Consider the following 23,187-nt stretch of genomic DNA (forward strand, 5'->3'; position numbering starts at 1 on the left):
CAGGTATTGAATTATTTTTTCCTGTATCCTAGTTGTTTTTAAGAGATCTTTTCTTTTTCACTAGCTGCAATGGTGTCTTTAAGGTCTGTAAGTCTATTTTCACTTTCATTCAAATGGTTTTGCCAGCTTATGATTGAGGTTTTAATTTCCTGTATATCACTTTGAGTCTGTTTCATGCATTCTATTTCTTTCCTATATTGCTTATTCAAAAATTCCATCATTTTTTATTCTGCTCTATTTTTTTTATCAGTGTCTTCTTTAGAAGCACTTAGTACTTCTTTGATTATAGTTGTCATTTCTTTTTTACTTCAAAAATTATTTCTGATCTGATTTCCTCTATGCCTTTCTGCAGTTGTTTCTTTACTTCCAACACTATTATTTCAGAGATTTCAGGTGTGTGATTTCTAGTTTCCTCAGTGCTAGTGTTTTCTGCATTTGTTCAGGGTGGACTCGGGGCTGAGACTGCATTTTGTTCCTTCTCTTTGTCATTTTGTATGCCACTGTCTTCTGACCTTTGGTGTAGAACTTAGACAGAGTTATTACCTTAGCACCAGGTCCAGATCTACGAAGTTTAGACTCCTTCAGGTGGGTGTGGCTTGAGTCTGGCTGCTGTGCTCCACTTCTTCCTGCTGCAACCCTTGGAGGTGAACCTTTTGTGCTACTCTGGCAAGATGTTCGGCTCCTGAATCAGCTGGGTGGGTCTTGCCTCTGGCCTCTTTGCAGGGAGTTCTGCTGAAGGGTTCCACACCGGGCCTGGTCTCTGGGTCAAATGAGGATCCAACAGACCCCAGGCAGTTTCACTCATATCTCAGGCCTGGGCTCTGGGTCAATTCAGGATCTGGCAGACCCCAGGCAGTCTCACTCACACGTCGCATGCCGGGCCTGTGCTCTGGGTCAAATGAGGGTCCGGTGGGCCCAGGGTCATCTCACAGGCCAGGCCTGGGCTCTAGGTCAATTCAGGATCCGGCAGGCCCCAGGTGGTGTCACTCGCATGCCAGGCCTGCGTTCTGGTACTTTCTTTATCTTTTGATGAGCACCTAGGTAGCCATACCATGGCTACTATAAATAATACTACAATTGACATCAGAGTGCTGACATCCTTTGATGTGTTCACTTCAGCTCCTTAGTGGATCATATGGTAATTCTATTTTTAGGTTTTAAGGATTATGTGTACCATTTTCTACAATGGCTGTAGTAATTGCCATTTCTACCAACAATATATGAGTTCCCTTTTCTTGGCATTCTTTCCAACACTTCTTTCTTGTTTTGGGGTGGTGGGAAAAAACCATTCTAACAAATATGAGGTGATATTTAATTGTGGTTTAATTTTTGCATTCCCCAATGATTAATGATGCTTAGTATTTGAGCAAAGCTAACTTTAGTCCTTAGTGATATCTGAGAACTGACAAATTGTAAGAGATATTGTATAACATAAGAATAAAAACAAAATAACTCATTCAGATGAGAAATTAGATCTGCAGTACACCTCTTCAGGGCATATAGGAAACTAGCAAAGAGTTGAATTGGATAGCACCAATAGCACAAGTGTATTCAGTAGTTTGAAAGAAAAAAAAATCTATGAGAGATATAATTAAAAATAGATCTTAGGGGGCTGGGGAGATGGCTCAGTGGAATAAGTGCTTCCCTGGCAAGTGCAAGGGCATAATAAGTTCAATCCCCCGGTTCCGCCAAAAAAAAAAAAAAAAAAAAAAAAATAGATCTAAGGCATACATCTGATACATAATACCATGCATATTAGAATGTCTCAAGTTTTAGAATTTCTCCTTCAGGGAAAATATAAATATTTACCTTTTATAGATAATGATAAAAACTAATTAAAAGTATAGGTTCTGAATCACTTTTCAGGGACTTACTTTCATATTTAAAATTTAAAGTCATTCAAAGTAGACCATTAGGCCAGATGGACCTTATGATCTTTCTGATTTTTTAATATCTTTTTTATGTATTTGGCACAGGGCCAGCCTCTCAAGCACTGTGATTACAGGCCCACGCCCCATCTCAATTGCCGGCTCAGCATCTCCTGGGGGTGGGGCTGGCACAGCATGCTGGGGATGGAGACCCAGCCGGCCACTGGGCTGTGCCTAAGCAGGACTTTAGTCAGCTGAGCTATCTGGCTGTCCCTTCTTTCTGATATTAATATATCATAAATTGTAATTTTTCTTTTAAAAAATAAATAAATTGAAACCAGTAGAATAAGGTAATATGTATCCAGAAGACTCTAAAAATGCACTGGTCTCAATAAAATTAGATATTATTTTTAAAGAGAAGGAACCGTTAAGTTTCAGATAAGAATTAATATTGTACCTACATTTAAGACTTAGGTAATCTTCATTTAAGTTAGTTATAAACAGTTTATATAGAAAGGTGGAATCACATAGTTTAAATGAAGGGTAGAGTCATAAACCTTAAAAAAATGGGGTTTATTCAGCACCCCATTCTTTACTATGTCACAAATGTTTGGTGCCACAAGTGAAGGGCCCACTAGCGTAAGCCTGGCAGCAGAGTCTTAGAGACAGGCGTTGTCAGGAGCCAGCCAAATGCCAAGCTCCCAAGCCCCAGCTGGGAGCGGATGCCTAGGGACTGAGTGAGCTGTGTCTGTGGATCTCTTTCTTTACAATATAGGTGCACAGCTCTTTACAGCCTTTCACAACAGTACTTAATATTATGCACATGCATGCTGTGTATAGAAGGATCTTTTTTTTTGGCTGGCTCAGCCTGCCTTAAGAGTAGGTCTGGTAACGGATGTGGAGCTGGGGATCGAACCTAGGTATCCTGTGCCTGACTGCTTTTGCATAAGCAGGCGCTCAAACAACTGAGCTAACCAGCAGGCTCTCCTGTGCTGTGTATAAATGAACCCTACCACAAAGAAGTGACTTTGATTTCACCGAACTTTGTTATGAAAAATAGCAAAAGTCAATGGCTTTGTGTTAACCCGAGCTGGTCTGACAATCACTGACTTATGTAAGTTGCTGTGGACCCTATTCTGTCCAGTATCAGGGATCTGAATCAAAGTATAAAGCATATAATTAATTTGACAAATTACTGCTAATTAGGTGGCCATTACATGATTTATAGAGATGCACAGTAAACATCTAAATGGCTTTGGTAGTCAGGAAATGACTCTGTATAACTAAAATGAATTTATAAGTGACAAATACACAAGTAGCAATATTTGTAGATACAAATGTCCTGGAAATAGCTATGGGAAAATTTGGAGTCAGACTTGCTGTGAAGTTAAATGTAATTCCCAAAGGCTGCTCCTTAGAGGAAAAAAGAAGCCGACGTGACATCCAGGTACATTAATGTTGGACAGACAGGCTGGAATCCTTGTAGATTATATACTCAGATTTTGATTCTACACTCTGAAAAACATGGAAAACAACTGGAGAAATATCTAAAATGAATGACAAGAAAATATAAAAGTTCACAAATTCCCATTTTAGGAAAAAACCATAAGGTCTGCTTTAATTAAAACATGAGAGACTCCCAGTATACTAAAAAAGGAGAAGTATTGAGAAGTTTTACCTTTTCTTCTTATATGCTCAGATTTGTAGAAAGAATTTGGCTGACCGTATTGCACAAGTGTAATATCCAAAATATGTAATTGGCTGCTGAGCAGGTTGGCTTCCCTTCAACCTCTCAACAGTGCTACGATGTGATTCCCATGCTGCCAGTTAAATTGAGCTTGCTTTGTTTTACCTTCAGTTTCACATGTGCTCTAACTGAGTGATCCTGTTTCCTCCCTGAGCATCTGGGGTCCCCCTGTGCTCCTCTGCTTTGGAGCCTGAGTTATAAAGCGGGTCTGGGGCATCGAGCCACAGTGTCTCGAGCCACAACCTTTGCAGTCAGGGCCCCAGAGACGCACAGCTGCTGAAGCTCCCTTATTTGTAAGAAGACTCGCAGACAACCCTGTTCCACAGAAACAGAAGAACTGTAGCACTCATATCCCTCAGACCCGTATAAAATTCATTTGTTTGTGTTTATTTTAACGTGTGTGTGTGTGTGTGTGTGTGTGTTCGTTATCCATCTCTGAACTCTGCTTTTCTCCCTGGCAGTAATTCCTCCTGCTCAGCAGTTGTGTTCTCCTGGCCAGCACTGGTCTCTAGGACCTTCATAGCTCGAAGTCCTTAGACGAAGTTCACTGTAGTTTGCCTTCCTGTTGTTCCCACTCGAAGAGTGTCCTTGGAAACACATGTTCCTTTTGGATCCTCTTTAATGACCTAAACTTCTTTAAACCATGATGTGTTTTCAGCTCATCAAGGTGGCTTTGGAGAAAAGCTTGGCAGCTGTGGAGACCCCGAGCACAACTCTTCCCACCCCTTCCCTGGCAGGAGAGGACAGTAACAGGTGTCTTCAGGAGGAAATGCTCCACTTGAAGGCTGAGATCCACCAGCACTTAGAGGAGAAGAAGAAAGCTGAGGAGGAACTCAAGGAGCTAAAGTCTCAAATTGAGGAAGCAGGATTTTCCTCTGTGTCACACATCAGGTAGGACATTTTCCTTAGAGAAGAGGAGCCTACTATGAGTCACCATAGCCAAGACTCACCTCTCAGCCACCACGGTGTGTGTGCTGCCGTAGGGTTGTCTGTGCCACATCCTAGGCTTAATGTTCTTGAAAATCACTTAGAGAAAAGTTAATAATATTGGACAATGGCAACTTGGATATGTTGTTATCCAAGCAAACCTGGTCTTAATTCAGTACAATAATGTCGACCTATGCCCGTCATACATATGCAACCATGAGTATATCCTCTTACATGTATGATTGCTATCGTACTTCTGCATGGATTGAAACATACAAGGAATCGCCTATTCCAGAAGTCTCATTGCTGCGTGCAAAAGTCAAGCAGTCTATATGGAGAAGGATGTAGATAGAGGCCTACCATCTCACTTACCTCTCGCCTTACAGAACAATGACTGCCTGAGTCATAGATGAACAATTTTCATCATCTCTGATGCTTAATCAATATTATAAAGGGGCAAGGGGCTAATTCATTAACTAGACCAGATACTCTTTTAATGGCTTTTTATCAAAAAGTGCCTGGGAAACACCGATACTCTAAGATTAACCCATGTATTAATTCATCCCTGAGGGCTCTAATCACCATAGCCTGTTGCTTTGAGTACACCTATACAGTGGTGCAACTTGTAAATCTTGCTCCGTATATTCCATGTAACTTCAGCCTCTTTGAATAATGCTGGGCACCCAGCCTGCTGTCCTTGCTTCCCAGCTAAGGAATCTGAGGCCTAGAAGAGTGCAAGAGTCTTGCTCAAGACTGCATAATGGTCTGCGGCTGGAGCCCTGGAAGCTGGCTGTTTTTTTTTTTTTTTTTTTTTTTTTTTTTTTTTTTTTTTTTCACCTAACCCTTTTTCTATATATTATATATTTTAACAAAGAATTTTAAGCATTCTTATAACCATTCTAGGGACCTACCCATTAGCTCAGGTGTTTACGTACCTGCTTAAGCAAAGGCAGTCAGGCTCAGGCTATTGTGGTTCGATTCCCAGATCCTCATGCCTTTCCAGACCTGCCCTTCAGGCATCCTGAGGCAGCCAAAAAAAAAAAAAAAAAGTCCTTATAACCATTCTAAATCTTGGCTCTTTTATGATGACTTATCATAATTTATCATAACTTTAATTCTACTTAAAGTATAAGTTTGCTTTAACTTGTGTGTGTGTAAATTTCTATAGATGCCATGTATACATGACAGCGCATGTCTTTAGATTCTATATGTCACTTGTAGGTACTTTCATGTTTTCTCCTCTTTTCTGATTTATTCACTTAAAACTGATATGGTTAACTAACTTGCTACCCAACCTTATATAAGAAGTACTGATTAGGAGCTATAATCTATGTAGTCCTTCACCCACCCTTTCAGTAGTATTTCGTTGAGCTTTTCTTTCATTAGTTTGTACTGTAAAAATATAGGGGGTTTACCTCAAAACATAAATGTATAACATAATGTTAAATATTCTTTTCCATACTATGTCATGTGTGCCTCTCTCTCTCTCTCTCTCTCTCTCTCTCTCTCTCTCTCACACACACACACACACACTCTAGTTTTGGTAACATACGTGTCTCTCGCCTTCTCAATTGAAAAACTGCCTCATAGATAGTTTATCTGAGTTTTGTATCCTAGAGTATTTTCTTCCCTGAATCATTCCAGATAAATTCTGCTCCATGGCTTCAGGATTCCAAGAAACCCAATGTAGGTGCTCCACAGCCAACTCCAGACACTTGGGCTGTGAATTGCTTATTGCCTTTGTAATAGTTCAGCATGCTCAGTGGAGCATGCTTAAGCATCACCTGTGGAACTTCATTGAAATGCAGTGTCCTAGGCCTCGCTGCAAAGCTGATTTAGAACAACCCCACGAGCCTCTGGTTTGGTGTTTCTCAGGTTCACGGATGTACTGTCGCAGGGGATTGAATGATTCTGCACTGCAGATCCTGGGCTAATCATGCCTATGTGTAACTTCATTAACATCCACTAATGCAATAATTACGTTTTCTGTGTAAGTGTTATAATCCTCATTTTATATGCGAAGAGACTGAGGCCCAGAGAGGTCATGTGAACTGCCTTGTGAGAGTCACGTCTTTTATTGCCTCTGTTCAACCCCAGCAAAGGATGTGTTGGGGGAAAGGGTTCAGTGTTGTTGAAAATTAGTTATCTTAGGCAATTTCATTTCTTCAAACTAAAAATTTTATACGACAGACGTTTGTGGGCCCTGAGGGTTTAGGCTGAGCAGATCAGACACAGTTTCTGCTCCCATGATGGTTAACTCTTACCACATGACCTAAACATATAGCATATTATTATATAAGTACATCTAGATTATAGTTCATCAGTATTATTTATTTCTTATGTGTCTTTAGATGCCAGTTTATTAGTTGTTCAACACTAAGTACAATTAGTGGTTTAAGACTGATAATAGAACTGTGGAATCCATAATGATAATTAGTCATAGGTAAGGTCCTTCTTATCTTTCCTTCACAGTGTAAGTACCTTTGTGTGTCCAGAAGCCACTGAAAATAGAACCTATGCAACAAAGAAAAAAAAATCTGGATTGGGGGTCTTAAGACCAAAAGTTTTAGTGATAGTGATGCTACCAAATAGCTGTGGAAATATTTGGTATGGGAAAGTCTTATATTACTGGTGATCCTTGGTTTTTTCATGTATGAAATACATGTGATATGATAATTCTCTGAGGGTGTTTCATACTACTGTTACCTCTGAGTCTACTATGGACTGGGATGTGGGTGAAGGGACTGTGAGGAGGGGTGCTCAAGACCAGGTCTGGCCCTTGATTGTGTGTTTCTTTCAGGAATACTATGCTGAGCCTTTGCCTTGAGAATGCAGAGCTGAAAGAGCAGATGGGAGAAGCAATGTCTGATGGGTGGGAGATGGAGGAAGACAAGGAGAAAGGCGAGGTGATGGTAGAGACTGTGGTCCCCAAAAGGGGTCCGAATGAGAATAGCCTTCAGGCTGAGTTCAGAAAGCTCCAGGGAAAGCTGAAGAATGCCCACAACATCATCAGCCTCCTCAAAGAACAGCTGGTACTGAGCAGCAAGGAAGGAAATAGTAAACTTAATCCAGAGCTCCTTGTCCACCTGGCCAAGGAGATCGACAGAATGAACACGGACCTGGCTTGTTCTCCTGGGAAACAGCAACACCAAAAGGAGGACGCTGTGACCATGAGGCCTTCCCCTAGACCCCAGAGCCTTGACCTGGGGGCAGCCATTGCAGTGGATGCCCACCAAGTAAGTGAAGGCATGGCTGGAATGGAAAACAACTGGAGAAGGGCTGGAGATTTCAGTTTTTATCTAAGCATTTCTGTCTTGTGGGCGGGGAACCGTACCTTTGTACCATAAGCAGGAGGTGGTGATGAGAAAGGCACCCATTCAGTTTTAGATAGGCTTTACAACATAAAACCATGAATATTTAATTCCTTAGTTTTCCAGGTAACATGCCAAGCATTGGAAATGAATGATAAGATTTGATCTGTACTTCAAGATACTCAAATGATGGGGGAAATGCCACAAAGCAGATCATTTTAATAGAATACAAATGCCATAATACTGGGATGTATTGGATTTTGAGGCAGCCTAGAAGTGGTACCTAATGACCTCTGTTCCTTATCACTGCTGTATCCATCTCAACATATCACAAGTGTCTATGCCTGGGACTCGGAAGGGATGGGATACTTAAAGGAAGGAGCTTTGCCAAGGGCTCACTGAGATGGAGAATGTGAAGATTTGGCAAAGCCCACTGGGACAGGCATTCCAGGAGGGTTAAGTGCAGGTTTCCTCCTCTTCCCTCCCACCTCTGAGTAACCATTTGCTGAGAGCTCCTCTGTGGACTAGACTGGCACTGTGCTATATGCTATGGATATGCAATGAATAAAACACCATCTCAGCTCTCCGGGAGCTCTGTGTGGAAAGCATGCAACTACCAAAAGGCATGCACAGTGCTGTGGCAGACACAGCAGCAGAGTGTACAGTGTTGTGGGGAGGGAAGTGGCTGTCACCCCATGGAACAGAGCTCAGGAACGCCTTGCTGTGCTGATCTCTGGTTTTACCTTTTCGTAGCTCACTAACCAGCCCCTGGCCCAGGAACGTAGGCCTCAATCAGAGCTTAGCCTACCGGGATCCACCAAGCACCTGCGCTCCCAGCTGGCGCAATGCAGACAACGCTACCAAGACCTCCAGGAGAAGCTACTAATCTCAGAAGCCACAGTCTTTGCCCAGGCTAACCAGCTGGAGAAATACAGAACCATACTTAGTGAGTATAGCACCAGCATCACTGTCACTGAAGTCTTTCTTCTGTCTGAGACACGACACACTGTGCAGATTTTACTTTCTGCCCTAATCTTAGAACAAGTTCATTCCTGAACATAGTTCTAGAACTGTGGGTGTGCATATTGTACTTTCGTTTGCAAATGTCAAAGAGGAATAAAGGAAGAAAAGCATGGTTTCAAGGTTCTAGTGAGAGTAAAGGGAGGAAATGGGCTAACAGGTTTGCCGATTTCTAGTGTCATCAGTAAATTCCCTTGCCTCTCTCTTTTTTTTTTGGCTGGCTCAGCCCACACTGGGGGTGGGACTGGCATAGCATGTGGTGCCTGGGGATTGAACCATGTTCCCTGTGCACTTGCCTAAGCTTGCCTAAGCAGGTGCTTTGCTTATTTTTTAAATTAATTTTCTTGAGAAACAAATAGCAATGAGACAGTTTCAAAACCGATTACTAGCACAGTTTCAATAATTAATAAATTGCATATTGTTGCCTTCATAGTGGTTATTCATAGTACAAGATGCAGACATGATATCCTGCCCAAACACTATTAGTACAAATCTTTCTTCTCATTGAATTAAGAGAAAGTAGCTGTATATCTATCCCATTTTGTATATACAGATACAAAATGGTCCTTCATTTGTATCCTTTTTTTTTGTTAGTTTTGTCAGAGATGGGTATTCTCTTGCCATTTAAATATTGTAGGTATGTGAATTCAGCAGAATAATCCAGTATAGTCCAGTAGTCCATAATGGTAGTGGGTTATCCGTAGAACTGGCAATGTCAGAAGTTGTTGACTTGAGCCTTTTACAGCTCAGCATATTAATATGGCTTTACTTTTTTATACCTCATTTTTATACTTTTCTGCTGGATGGTTAAGACCAAAACAAGACCTATATAACAAGAAATGTAACCGTTTTCTTTCCTGCTTCTCTTTGCACCATGATAGAATCATTGAAAACATACCATCACTATTGAGCCCATGAAGTGTGGCTGGTGCAAGTTGGAAATGTCAAGTTTTATTTAATTTTAATTTAACATAAAGTAGCACATGTGGCTAGTAACTACCTTATTGGACCGTACTGGTATAGATGTCTTACGGGTCTAAATTCATCTTCGTTCAGATATGTACTGAGCCCCTGGGGATAAAGGCCTTGCTAGTTTCATCAGAGCTTCCAGAGATCATAGTATGCAGTATCTAACTTGAACATGTCTGGTCCCAACTAAGCCTGCTTATCAGAGCCAAGATCAGCAGTAGCAAATCTATGTTTCCTGGGGCAGTAGGGGAGTCCTGCAACTTAAAGCAGGTGATTTCTTCTTCCACCTGAGTCCAAAAAAGCATGTGTATCATTCTAGATTTGACTTTGGCAGCGTATGTGCCACTGAGCTTGCAAGGGTATGTGGGATCCACCTACTCTCTTACACCGCTGTGTCCTTCTGAGCAGGTGAGTCCCTAGTGAAGCAGGACAGCAAGCAGATCCAGGTGGACCTCCAGGACCTGGGCTATGAGACTAGCGGCCGAAGCGAGAATGAGGCTGAACGGGAGGAGACCACCAGCCCTGGTAAGTGCAAGGGTAGGGCTTCCTTTCCCTCCCTGGAATCACATGCTATATTTAGGGGGTATAAGCCACTCCCACATCTGATGAGTCATGGAATGTTGTGGCAGAGGAAACACAGGACTGAAGAGGGACAGCGAGTTGGGAGAATTGTTGTCCAAAAGAGACTAAATTTGAGTTTGAACTGCCATCATTAGTCTACAACATCTGCAGTTAATAAAAATAAAATTTGGCCCAACTTATTATAATAGAAAAATACTAAGACCTACTTACTAAGGAAGAAACTGTATAAACCATAAAATTTAAAAACAAAATTCTCTTTTGCTTATATAAGAACTATAATCCTAGGGCACTGCTAAATTGAAACTGAGGAGAGAAACACGCATGATCTCTCTCATTCTTGAGACAGTGGGGCATACTAGTTAAGATAAGAGGTCCTGAGAACTAGATTGCTTTGTTCAAATCCCCATTGTGAGCTCTGTGCCTAAGTTTCCTCATTTGTAAAATGATAATAAGGCAACTGCCTAACCTATTGGGTAGTTGTATCAAATAAGTAGATCTTTACAAAACATGCTAGAACAGAACCTGGTCCTATGAGAGTACTGTGCATTAGTTCTCATTCTGCCTGCTGACAAAACCAAAAACACCTATTGATAACACTGATATATTTCTCAGGGGTCTTATTTTCTTAAGCCTATTTTTCACCCAGTTATAAGCCATATCATCAAAACGTGTGAGAGCACTAAATCATCATAATGTACGCGAGCATTAAACTGTCAGTATGCAAAACTGTTTGGCTTACATTTCTCGTGTCATTCTAAATATATAAGCTCCACATTAATGCTTCACTTAGCAGACAACAGTGTGTGGAAAGGACACAGGACATTGGCAAATTTGAATTCTGTGTCTTCTGTCTCCTAGTCTGAGGGATCCAGACCTAGCTAGCTTACCTCTCTGAGTTTTGAGTTCTCCAGTCACTTGAGTGGACTGTGACTGTGCCTAATTTAGCAGATTCTGGGGAGGATAAGAAGTACTACCTGTGAATGCCTGGTACAGAGTCAGGGTTGAATAAAGTAATGCTTCAACTTTTGCTCTAGCAATTTCTGTCCTTCTGACCAAAACTGCTTTTCTCAAAGGGAGAGGCCACAGCAGTATATCCAGCTTGTATTTACAAAGATGTCTTTGTCTTTTTCAGAGTGTGGTGAGCACAGCAGCCTTGGGCACACAGTACACATGGAGGGTCTGTGCTCTGAGCAGGGGAACCTAGGCCTGGCTCTGGTCAGCTGTCCCGAGAAGAAGCCTTTGGATAGCCAGCTAGGAAAGCGAGAATTCCAGGCATATGGAAAGTCAGAGGACATCTCTGCCTTGCGAAAGAACATCAAAGACCTGAAAATCCAGCTCCAGAATGCCAACAGAGTCATTCAAAACCTCAAGAGCCGAGTCCGGTCCCTCTCGGTTACAAGTGATTATTCATCTAGTCTGGAAAGACCCCGGAAGCTGAGGGCTGTTGGTGCCCTTGAAGGATCTTCACCTCATAGTGTCACTGATGAGGATGAGGAGTGGCTGTCTGATGGCACGGGGGCTTTCTACCCACCAGGACTTCAAGCCAAAAAGGATCTGGAGAGTCTCATCGAACGAGTGTCCCAGCTGGAAGCCCAGCTCCCAAAAACTGGACTAGAAGGGAAGCTGGCCGAGGAGCTGAGATCAGCCTCATGGCCTGGGTAAGGAGGGAACTGATGGGACATTACTTACCTGACAGTGCCTATGCTTGTGTTTGGAATAGAGCAGCTGAGGCAGGGGAAGGGGAGCCAATCAGGGCAACCAGAAAGGCTTTTATTTAAATAGTGGCATGTCTAAGGAAAGACAGAAGGACACTGGATATCTGAGAAATACCCAGTCTCTGCAATTTCTGGTCAGGGATAAATCGGTAAAGTGATAATACAAATAGTATAGGAGAGTAGTAAGACTAAGGTCAGACTTCTAGGGTTGAAAGCCTAGCTCTGCCACTTTTGAGCAGTACAACCTACTTAAACTTTCTAAGTTTAATTGCTTATGTATTAAATCAGAATAATAAAAAGAAAACAACTCAAAGATGAGTTTTAGCTTTAAATGAAGTAATATATGTGCTTAAAATATTGTGTAACACATGGTATTTACTATTATTGTTATGCTTTGAAGAACTGAATAGAATCCATATTGTTATCTGCCCTGGTTATCTTTTGCTAAGTAACAAGCCACTCCAAAATGTTATGCTCTGTCATCTCGCATGAGTCTGTGAATGACTGGCTCCGCTTGTCCCCTATAGCTCTTGTCACATGGAAGTTAAGGCTGGACTTATCTGAAAGGCAGGGCTGTGCACACATAGTTAGGAAGCTTATTTATTCACATGACTAGGGATATGATGCTTCACAGCATCTCTGCCTGTCAATGTGACTTCTTATCCTAAAAGGCTTTTCCTTCTGATTTGGGCCTCTCATAGTGTGTTGTTCTCGGAGTAGCTTTGCTTCTACAGGACAGATGACTTCTAATGTTGGAAGCGGAAGTTGCTAGCCAAAAGTTACTCCTAGACTTGGCATAATGATAACTTCTGCTACATTTTCTATGGCCGTCTTTGCAAAATATAGAAGATATTCATGTGTCAGATAGTGTTTGAGATAGAAGACATGGCGGTCTTATCCAGATTGAGTATTCGATGATTCTAAGTATATATCTTCTGCTGTAAGTCATACTGATGCTACATGAAGTATAAAACACGACGTTGTCTTCATTCCCACAGAATTTATGATTTACTTGGAGATATATTAATACATATAAAATAATTGAAGACAAGTGCCATCCTAAGCTTTTGATATAGTAGTTTCTCAGAAAGTAATTTGTTCTTAGCTGCCTCCTATGGGGTATATGAAGTCAGCTCGGTGGAGCCTTAGGTAAATTCTCACAGAGAGCTCTGAGAAAGGTCCCATAACTTGTCATTCACTTTTTCCATTCTCCCACTCTCCTGTCTTTTCCTACATTAGAAAATATGATTCCCTGATTCAGGATCAGGCCCGGGAACTCTCCTATCTACGGCAAAAAATACGAGAAGGGAGAGGTATTTGTTATCTTCTCACTCAACACACAAAAGATACAGTGAAATCCTTTGAAGACCTCCTCCGGAGCAACGACATCGACTACTACCTGGGAGAGAGTTTCCGGGAGCAGCTGGCCCAGGGCAGCCAGCTGATGGAGAGGCTCAGCAGCAAGCTCAGCACCAGTGAGTCGGCCCAGGGCTTTGGAGTAGTCAGTTCCACAGTGACAGGCCCAGTGGCCACAGATCTCCACTGCACAGGGTCCAGTTCCTACTTCATGTCCTGAAGGCTGTTAGAGGGTCAGGACTGGCCACTGAGGGACACCCAGAGGAAATCTCTGGGCTGGAGATGCCATGGTTGCAACCATACAGACTTTATGGCCTGTGGAATGTGATCTTTATGGCAGGAGGTAACATCCATCTAGTGCTAAGGGGGGAAAGGAGAAGATGAGCTCACGTGGCACTGGCACAGTGAGAAGAGCCCTGAACTACGAACTGAAAGATTCTAGCTCTAGACCAGATGTTGCCATCAACTTGCTTTGGCAAGTGACTCATCCTTTTGTTGTCCTCATTCATTACATGGTATTATACATCAGGTACTGCAAAATGTGAACAAAGTACTGTGCCTGTCGGACATAATTAAGGCTGTAGCTATAATAGCTTAAGAGTTATATTGGTTATTGTTAAACCTCTTACTTAGAGGGAAATCCCTGGGAGCACCTGAATGGATATAAAAGGCTTTGATTTGGGGGCCAACCAGCCCATCTACTGGTAGCAGGTACAGTGCTGGAGCAAGACTATTTGTTATCTCCTCCGAGACAAACAGCTCTATAAGAAAGTAGTGATGGGACACACAGCTAAGAGTGTGGAAAAGAAAGAAAGAAAGAAAGAAAGAAAAAAAGAAAGAAAGAAAGAAAGAAAGAAAGACCAAAAAAAAAAAAAAAAAAAAGAGTGTGGGAGCCAGGCTGTGACAACACATGGCGGCTAGATTATTCCAGGAGGCAGCTGGGCCTGCCTGAGTCTCATGATCAATGAGACAAATGATATTCCTTTGCAACAACTGTTTGTTCCAATTCAGGGCAGATGAAGTTATGAGGGTAATTACCAGGTCAAAAACAGTCGGCCTGGTGAGGTCAGGTGAGTCTGCCAGCTCATTTTTCTAAAAACAACCCCGAGGCCACCTAAATGATTATCATGGATATGTGTGTAATCACTGTTCTGTATCTGAGTAAACTCCTGTGCTTGTAATGAATAAGTATTTTAATTTTTATTGTTTAATTTTTATTATTTAATTTTTATTGTTTCTGATTTTGATTTTCAGAAGATCATAAAAGTGAGAAAGAAAAGGCTGGACTTGAACCACTGGCCCTCAGGTAATTCAGAAATCAGGCCCCAGGCCCAAGGAGTCAAGGATAGCCACAACTTCACAAGTTAGAGGGGAAAAGTAGGGGGAAAAAAAAAAAACCTGAAAGTCATAAATTAATTTATTCATTGAACACCTTACTATTTTTAATCATATTCTTTCTTCTTTTTTGATATAATTCTATTAGGATAATATAATTTGGGCATATAATTTTATTGGCATTTTTTTGGCCAAGCTTAGTAACCTGGATGTGGCCTAACATATGTGAACTAAGTAGGTTTCAATAGTCTTCTCAACCCCAGGATTCTTCCCTGCCCCCTGTGTCCCTTGTCTTTAATGACCAGGACAAGCATTTTGCAGTGCTGACCTGCCTTCAGGTGGGTTGACATCGTTTAAAATTCACCTAATTTCTTTGAAGAAGAAAAAAATCACATGACTGTACCTACTGCAAGGAACCTGGATAGTGCATGGTTTATGCTTCAGTCATCTAGGTGATTCTACTTATCATTGTCTTTTTTTTTGTTTGACTTATTAGACATGATAACAAATGACCTTCAGAATGCAGCTATTGAGGGACCATTCCTTAAGCTGCAGGCCGTTACAGGATTGGTCCTTACTGTATAGCCCATGTACCCTTCACCACTAATTAGAGAAGAGTTATTTCCATTATTTTCTGCAGAATGATCCCCTTGGCTTGCATAGTTTTTCCCATAACAGGGCTAGGTAGTCTGTGCGGTCTTGGTTTCACTTCTCATTCCCCTCATTGTTCACCCAGGCTCAGCATGGAGCTGCAGGAGAAAGAGAAAGTGATCGAAGTCCTTCAGGCCAAGCTGGATGCCCAGTCTCTCTCACCTCCCAGCAGCCATGCTCTGTCTGCTTGGCCACAGCCATTGCAGGCACAAAATCTGCCCACGATGCTCCACACCCCTCTGCTGCTCGCAGCATCAGCAGCCATGCTCTGTCTGACTCCCCCCGCTCTCCCAGCAGCACCTCCTTTTTGTCTGATGAGCTAGAAGCCTGCTCTGACATGGATGTAGCCAGCGAGTACACTCACGATGAAGAGAAGAAAGATTCACCTGGTCACTCAGGTAGCCTCCACTTTCTGAGTGGTGCTATCTCTATCTAGAGTAAGAGGAGACATTGAAGACCAGGGCTATAGCTCTACCTTAGCTCTATCAGGCTGAAACGGTTTTAGGATCAACCAGCGCCAAGCATAGGCTTCTCTGGGGTAGGATCTTTGCCCTGCTCCTGACATACATGTTCCTCTGTCATCCTGGCCTCCATCTGCGCATGTGTACTACTGGGCCCAAGACAATCGATAGTGTGGAGAGTGAGAAGATGGGAAAAGGCTTTTCTTCTTCCCTGAATTTGTCTGATAGACTTCCCCTTTTAAAATCTCCTATCTCCTGCAATAATCTTGCTCTTGCAGTTCCTGAGCAGTGTCCTCTGAACATCTGTGGGTGTCTGTGGATGTCATCAGTCTTGTCTGATATTTATTGGAGGTACCATTTTCATGATGTCAGGGCTCTGGGGCCTACTATTACCTTTAAGTGTTTTGTCTCTCCAAAGTTTCTATCTTAAAGCAAGAAAATGAACACTGTAAGAGTGCTTGTGCTTGGAGCATTCCATTGCAGTAAGACTCCAGCCCTGGTGCTCCTGATTAAATTATAAAGTCAGGATTCCAGTTCTCTGAAGAACACCAAACATTTTCTTTCATTCATGGGTTTTATAGATACCATCCATCATTCGAGTCACTCTGCTGTATTGTCTTCTAATCCATCAGCAACCAGTGCATCTCAGGGGGTTAAGCCTGAATCGAGAAGCCACCCCATCAGCTTGCCAACTCCCCTGAAACTCCCCAAGGAGGCCGTCCAGGCCCATCCAGGTATGCAACAGTCAGTGGGGCAGTAGCTTCATCTCTTGTTCCTCAGCTGTCTCTTTGAGGAGACAAAAGTATAAACTATCAGGGGCATCATGTCCTAGACAAAAATCCAGAGACATCCCCAGTCACCAACTATGCCTGACTTTTGAAAATGTATTTTTATAGAAAAAATAATCCAGAGCAGGCTTTGTTTTGTATACCAGTTTTGATTATAGTTATCTAATACCTTTCAAATAAACATTCCCCTTTTCTCATTTCACACTGGAGAACAAAGAGGCAAAATATTTATTAGGGTTATTATAGCCAAAGAATAGAAAGAAATTCATATCTACTAATCCCTCATGCATGTTACCCATGTACTCTGTACAGTGACCCTCTGCAGGTGTTCTACATTTCTTCATAGCAAAATTCTCTTCATTTTGTACCACCACGTATGGATTTATGGATGAAATGGAATCCTGATACGTATGTGGTACATATCCTGCGGGGGCCTGAGGGGGTGCATTCTACTTACATGAGCCCATATAGCTGCCCAGGGCTGCACTGATCACTCACAGTTCTGCACCAGGGATGGCAGGGAAAGGGCCATCTGTAGCTTCACCTCTTGCCTCCCACCACAGCTGCCTGGCTGCTGCTTTGGGGTGTTTATGGTGAACTCTGGCTTGGGTAGACGTGCTCTCAGAGAACACAGTGCTTTCTTTCACTGACCCCTGTCTCTCCTAAGGGCCATTCCACAGTTGTAAGAAGGAGGAAATGTCCCAGTCTACCCGAGCCTAGGTTGGCTCAAAGTTTCTGGCCCAAAGTGGACAGCAGCTGGACCAGTAGATAATGGGATGGGGGAAGCCGAGCTCTTTACCTAGGCTGTGGACAGCTGCTTAGTGCTTTCAGCTCAAACATAAAGATTGGAGTTTTACACTCAGAATTCCTCCCCAGTAGATGCCTGGATATTACTTGAGAATTTGGGGTCTTTGCAGTACTCCTCTGGCATGATGTCAGCAAGACAGGCACAGACTGTATTTTCAAATGTAATCACTGTCTTCTACATTAGACATCCTCCACAGGTTGAACTTGAATAGTGCTCTCTCCATTGTCTGTTTGCTCTCTAGCTGTTTTTAAGAAAGAGAAAACAGAATCAAACGTTGAAACTTACCAGGGTCCTAAAGACTTGTTTGTAGGTTGGCTGCATGAAGATTACCTGGAAAGGTTTTTAAAATGCATATTTCCAACTCCTGTTCCCTGAGTTTATAGTTCTGTTGGTCTGCCTTAATACTAAAGAATTGGCATATGTTAGAAGTTTTTCCTAAGTGACTCAAACACCCATCCATACAGGTCTATAAGCCATTGTGTCTCCACCACATCACCAAGATCACTATTTTCCATCTGTAGATGAACACATTGATTTGGGCATCTAAAGTTTGTGTTCATCAGCATCCCAAACTGCATGCACTGTGCTAGTAAGCAAATTTTCCTAAGACTATACTCCATTCTCAGGAGGGACCCTGCTTTCAGAAGAGCAGTTCTAGCCATCAGGCAACACTTGTCCCAGGGCAAAGACTGGTTCCTGCCAGGAGCAGCAGCCCCCGCACCTTTGAAAGCAGTTGGGCACAGCCATTCTGACACGGGCAGGAGTAATGCCATCTTGCCTTCTGTAGCTGGCTGGTTTAAAGATGAGCTAAGAACGTGTGTGCAGGAAACCCCTGGCAAGGGAGGAAATAGAGGTCAGCCGGGCCGGGCTCCCTGGAGCAAGGATGGCCCTTAGCCAGCTCAGCCTGTACCATGTTAAGTGCCACCCCCACCCTGGTGATGTTGTTGGATCACAGAATGGTTTCACCATCTCATTCTCCTACTCATACTTTTATCTCCTCTTCTCTCTAATGATGTGTCTCCTTTCCCCCTAATTTTCTGTTTCTAGGCTTTCATTTTAACTCCATACCCAAGCCGGTTAGCCTCCCCCAGGCACCATTGCCCTCAGCTCCGACCGGCTTCCTGCCTTTCCGCCCCCCTGGTCCTCCCCTCCTCTGCTGCCGTGAGGCACCGGTGGTGTCCTTGGCTGAGGCTCAGCAGGAGCTGCAGATGCTGCAGAAGCAGTTGGGAGAAAGTGAGCACTCCTGCGGCCTTCGTGTGCTTGCGAGTGGCGGCCCATACTGTGTTGCTGTGCATGGCTTTGGTGTGACAGTGCAGTTGAAAAAAATAGAGGAACATGTTGTATCATGAAGAAAAAGAAAAGCTCTGCTTGCTTTTTTTTTTTTTTTTTAGAAAAGCTCTGCTTGGTTGTTTTTTTGTTTTGTTTTGTTTTTTAATCACTGCTATCTTTCTGATATGTATGTTTCATTACTAGTTATATATACTCTCAGAGGATCTAGACCTACCCACTCTTGACAAAGTTGGGTACCATCAGATATGCTGAATCCTGGCAGCCTGGACAAATACTTCTATCAGGGGGTGGAAAAAAAAGTTCTATGCGCTGCTTATGCAAGATGACCTGGTCATAAAGAAAAAACCATAGCCACATTTATGAGCTCTGTGAGGCTGCTACATCTCCTTCTATGAAACACTTCTAATCTTATTTAGTTGCTGATTATCAGCCTGAGTTTAAAAGGGTGATAGATTCAGAAGCAGAAGTGACAGAGCCCTTTACTTGTTGTACAAAGTTCAGCCCCTCTCTGGGGTACAGGAGATTTCTGGGTAGCTAGAAGCGTGGTGACAAGACTGGCTTCCATCCTTTTATTCTCTGACTTCCAAGACATTTTTTTTCAGTGAACCCTGGGCCTTGGCATTGAGCTACAAGCCCAACCCTCTTTATTTTTCAAGACAGGGTCTTGCCAAGCTCAAGTGAGGCTCAAACTTGCAATCCTCCTGTCAAACCTCACAAAGTACCAAAGACAAACCTTATATAATGACATAACTCAGGGACTGTGTAAGTCATCTTTTAGAAACGATGTGATGTGTTTATGGGTTAGATGCCTGACCGTAAAATTTTACATTTTTGCTATCCCTTCTGGTTTAGAAAAAAAGAAGGAAAAAACTTCATATGGTGAATTTGCTCTCTAGCATTCTTTCTTAAAAAGAAAAAAAAATTAGAAAACAGCTTGAAATTACCTTAAATGAAACTTGCTAAACTATATATTGATAGTAAAGGTAACCCTGTCAAGGGTGTTCAGTGACTGAAGATCACAGCCAGTCATTTCTATTCCAATATCATTTGGACCAGACTGTTTCTTTTGTTGACCCTGAAAACAGACACTTTGTTTAGTCTGCTCCCAGAGTACCCGTCATTGTTGCTGATAGACTTGGAATCTCCCATGACTTTAGTTAAAGAGTAAGTTAACTTTCTCAACTTTTGATTTCTTCCTTTTCCTTGGGTTTAGGTGAAACAAAAAGTGTGAAAGAGAGGGGAAATAGTATCTTCCTTGAACCCCTCTTAAAATTTAGGTGCTTAAACTTTTTAACCTCTGTCTTTAACTCTTGACTATCCTAATGCACATTTAGTATTTTGCAAATTGGAGACCCCTGAGGAAAGACCCATGATAATATTCATTAAACTTAGCTATCTATTAGAATCTCCTGGGATAATTTTTAAGCTATCCAGGACTTGAGATATATGTCCCATGTCAATTAAAGTTAACCCTTTGGAGAACCACATAACAGTGTGTGTGTTTGTGTGTATGTGTGTATATTTACATTTTCTCAGATCAGTCAATCATGTAGCCAAATTTGAGAAGAAGATACAATTGAGGATAAACATTTGCAAGTGCTAATTGCAATAAAATTATGAACTTGCTCCTGTTTGCTTAGAGAGAGCTGCCTGGAATAAAAGCAGTCTGAATTTTCTAAAGCACCACCCTGTCCACCTCTTGTCCTCCCTTTTCTTTTAGTATTGTTTTTCATAACCTAGAATCAGAGAAAAAAAAATTTAAATAAGGCCTTCTCCCTCAGAATGGCATTCAGTGACTCTGGGTAGGTGTCATACTCCGCATTTCTTGAATCATGTTGGATGAGACCTAAATCACTAGCATCCATGTCCAGCTGTATCTAGGTGGATTTTATGTTCCCTTTCTCCTCTTAAAACCCTAAAAAGAGGAAGGGAAAGACTGATCAGTTAGCTCTGGGGCAAGCAAATGCTCTTAGGCAAGCAATAGTCCTGCTTGCAGGTGTCCTCAATCCTGTATCCTATTGCACTCTTGACTGCTGACTTGCGGAGTGAGTATAACTTCCCTGGACTCTTCAGTGAGAAGTTATAGAAGAAGGCAAGAGTGGGGCCCCTGGACTGTTCCTTGGTGTGTGCAGGTGACTTTCCTTGACCCTGCTCGAGCCCTTGGCACCTCATACCAAAAGATACAAAGAGTGAAAGCTCTACCTCTAGATAGCAAGTCCTCACCACACTGGTACCCTGCACGGACTGCAATCTTTGCATCCCACGTGTCCCCAGGCAGCCTCCATTCTCATCAGCCACACCCTTGTTTGCTGATTTTTCTCTTCTGACACTGTTTCTCACATCTGTTTCTTTCTGCCCAGGTGTCAGCACTGTTCCTTCCGCTTCTGCAGCTACATTGCCAAGCAGCCACTTGGAAACTGGCTCTTCCCACTACCTCAGTCCTGCACAGCCTCACTCTCCTCCACGGGGCACCATAGAACTGGGCGGAATCCTAGAACCTGGGTACCTGAGTAACAATGGACAGTGGGACATGATGAGGCCTCAGAAAGGGAGTGTGTCTGGGGACATCTCGTCAGGCTCCTCAGTGTACCAGCTTACCTCCAAACCCACAGGTAAAGCAAAGAGCTGAGAAGACCAGTGTTTGAAATGATCTCATTCTGTTTACTCCTTCCCTACCTGGGCAAGGCTTTTGTTTCCTCCCCTAGTCCCTGGCATCAGAGTATGAATAGGAGGATGTGTCCCGTGCTTCTCACCCGAGATCACTGTGTCCTGCAGGACATGGGAAAGTCAGGGTTCCACCTCCTGCATTCTCGCATTTCTGTTCTGTACTCTTTTTCACCCTGGCTCTTTCATACCCTGCTCTCTCAGACCTTTCTAGAAGGCCAGGTCCAGACATGTTCGGGATCTTTCTCCCTTCAGTCAGTTTTACAGAAGGGGACACATGACCCCCAACCATACGTAGGTCTTGTATACAAAACCCAATCATGCCAGGTGGAAGAGTATAGGTAAGCAGACAGATGGTGGGATGCAGTGCAGGTCTAACAGTAAGAAGGTTGTCTTCCTCAGAAGAAAACTGAACCCAATGCAAAATGGTATAATTGATCCAGGCTGTTGTCAGCATATCTCCTACTTTCCAACATCTGGTGGATGGTCCTTCTTCTCCAATCCACTTCGGATCCCTAGATCCAAGTAGACTGTCCTTTCTTCCACACTGAAAGTAATTTATGGACACATTCAGTATCAGTCATTAATCACATAGGGTAAGTTGAAGATCATGTACTCTTCTTACCTTAGGGTAAGGGTAAAGAAAGTCTTTGTCCCTTGCTAAAAAATGTTCAGTCATGTTTCAGTAAGAAGAAAGGCAAGGTGGGTTTTTCTCTAGCATCCTCAAAGCCACACCCAGGAAGTAGCCAAACCTCTCCAAAGAGTAAGCAGGCCCTGTCCTGAGGTATCAGTGTTTTTGTAACACATGGCACTAGCACTCTGTTTCACTTGCCAGACGTCTACTTGAGTGGAGGTTCATGGCGTTTCCTTGGCAAGGTCCATCCTGTTCTGGAAAGGTCATGTACTCTGTCCACAACTTACCTGGGGCCCCTGAGTGCCTGTCTGAGAGGAGGCAGTTGGCAGAAGGGTGATGATGTGTAGAGATCACGTGAGAGGCTACCGGTCAGTTCTGTCCCTCACCCCCAACAAGCTGTGTTCTCATTTCCCACTTCTCTCCACATCCGACGGATGGCTGCAGGGGCTGACCTGCTGGAGGAGCATCTGGGGGAGATCCGGAACCTGCGCCAGCGCCTGGAGGAGTCCATCTGCATCAACGACCGCCTGCGGGAGCAGCTGGAGCACCGGCTCAGCACCACGGCTAGGGGCAGTGGTAGGGCCAGCCCATCCTGCTTCTAGCTGTGTGTAGTGGGCTTCTGAAGGGCAGGCCCTTAGGTGGAGGCTCCCATCCCCCAAAAGACTTTGCATCTGCTTTGTTTCTCTACTTCCTTGTAGACAGTCTAACCAAGGAGGTGGGGCAAGTGTCCTATTTAAGAGCATATGTGAGTTTCGAGAGTAACTTCCCTCAATGCAGAACTGGGTTCCCAGAGTTTTCTGGCTTGTTGCCTCATCAAACTGCTCGCTGATCCTCTGTGTTCTTGTGATTAGTGGGTTGGCATTTTCTGTATCTGAAAAGAACCTCCCACTTTTTCGAAATGTCCTTCTCCCTGCACTCAATGCCCAAGATGCTGTTGCTTGGAGGCCACCTTTCCCCATGGGGTTGCCCTTTAGCACAGTTACAGCTGTAGCTCTTGATAATTATGTGCAGAGAATCCACTGAGAAGAGGCACACATAGACTGGAGTTGAGCCTGCTTTGC

The 23,187-nt window shown here is 43.0% G+C and overlaps 1 protein-coding gene across 2 annotated transcripts in view; it reads left to right on the top strand.

The window, feature by feature from the left end:
* The window catches only part of LOC101588206 (myomegalin), a 188,613-nt gene that overhangs the window by 148,566 nt on the left and 16,860 nt on the right, over nucleotides 1-23,187 (top strand). The window contains exons 26-38 of one of the 2 annotated variants that reach the window (XM_023706474.1): nucleotides 4,274-4,506; nucleotides 7,343-7,778; nucleotides 8,607-8,799; nucleotides 10,251-10,367; nucleotides 11,557-12,082; nucleotides 13,379-13,614; nucleotides 14,750-14,801; nucleotides 15,567-15,667; nucleotides 15,757-15,879; nucleotides 16,524-16,676; nucleotides 18,586-18,771; nucleotides 21,189-21,440; nucleotides 22,571-22,702. In XM_023706474.1, coding sequence (XP_023562242.1) covers nucleotides 4,274-4,506; nucleotides 7,343-7,778; nucleotides 8,607-8,799; nucleotides 10,251-10,367; nucleotides 11,557-12,082; nucleotides 13,379-13,614; nucleotides 14,750-14,801; nucleotides 15,567-15,667; nucleotides 15,757-15,879; nucleotides 16,524-16,676; nucleotides 18,586-18,771; nucleotides 21,189-21,440; nucleotides 22,571-22,702 — 2,740 coding nt within the window. Of the gene's footprint in view, nucleotides 1-4,273; nucleotides 4,507-7,342; nucleotides 7,779-8,606; nucleotides 8,800-10,250; nucleotides 10,368-11,556; nucleotides 12,083-13,378; nucleotides 13,615-14,749; nucleotides 14,802-15,566; nucleotides 15,668-15,736; nucleotides 15,880-16,523; nucleotides 16,677-18,585; nucleotides 18,772-21,188; nucleotides 21,441-22,570; nucleotides 22,703-23,187 lie in introns of both variants that reach the window. The other variant, XM_012512690.2, reaches the window with a different exon arrangement.

The sequence above is a fragment of the Octodon degus genome, unplaced genomic scaffold (assembly GCF_000260255.1).
Source record: "Octodon degus isolate 3935 unplaced genomic scaffold, OctDeg1.0 scaffold00257, whole genome shotgun sequence".
Taxonomy (NCBI): domain Eukaryota; kingdom Metazoa; phylum Chordata; class Mammalia; order Rodentia; family Octodontidae; genus Octodon; species Octodon degus.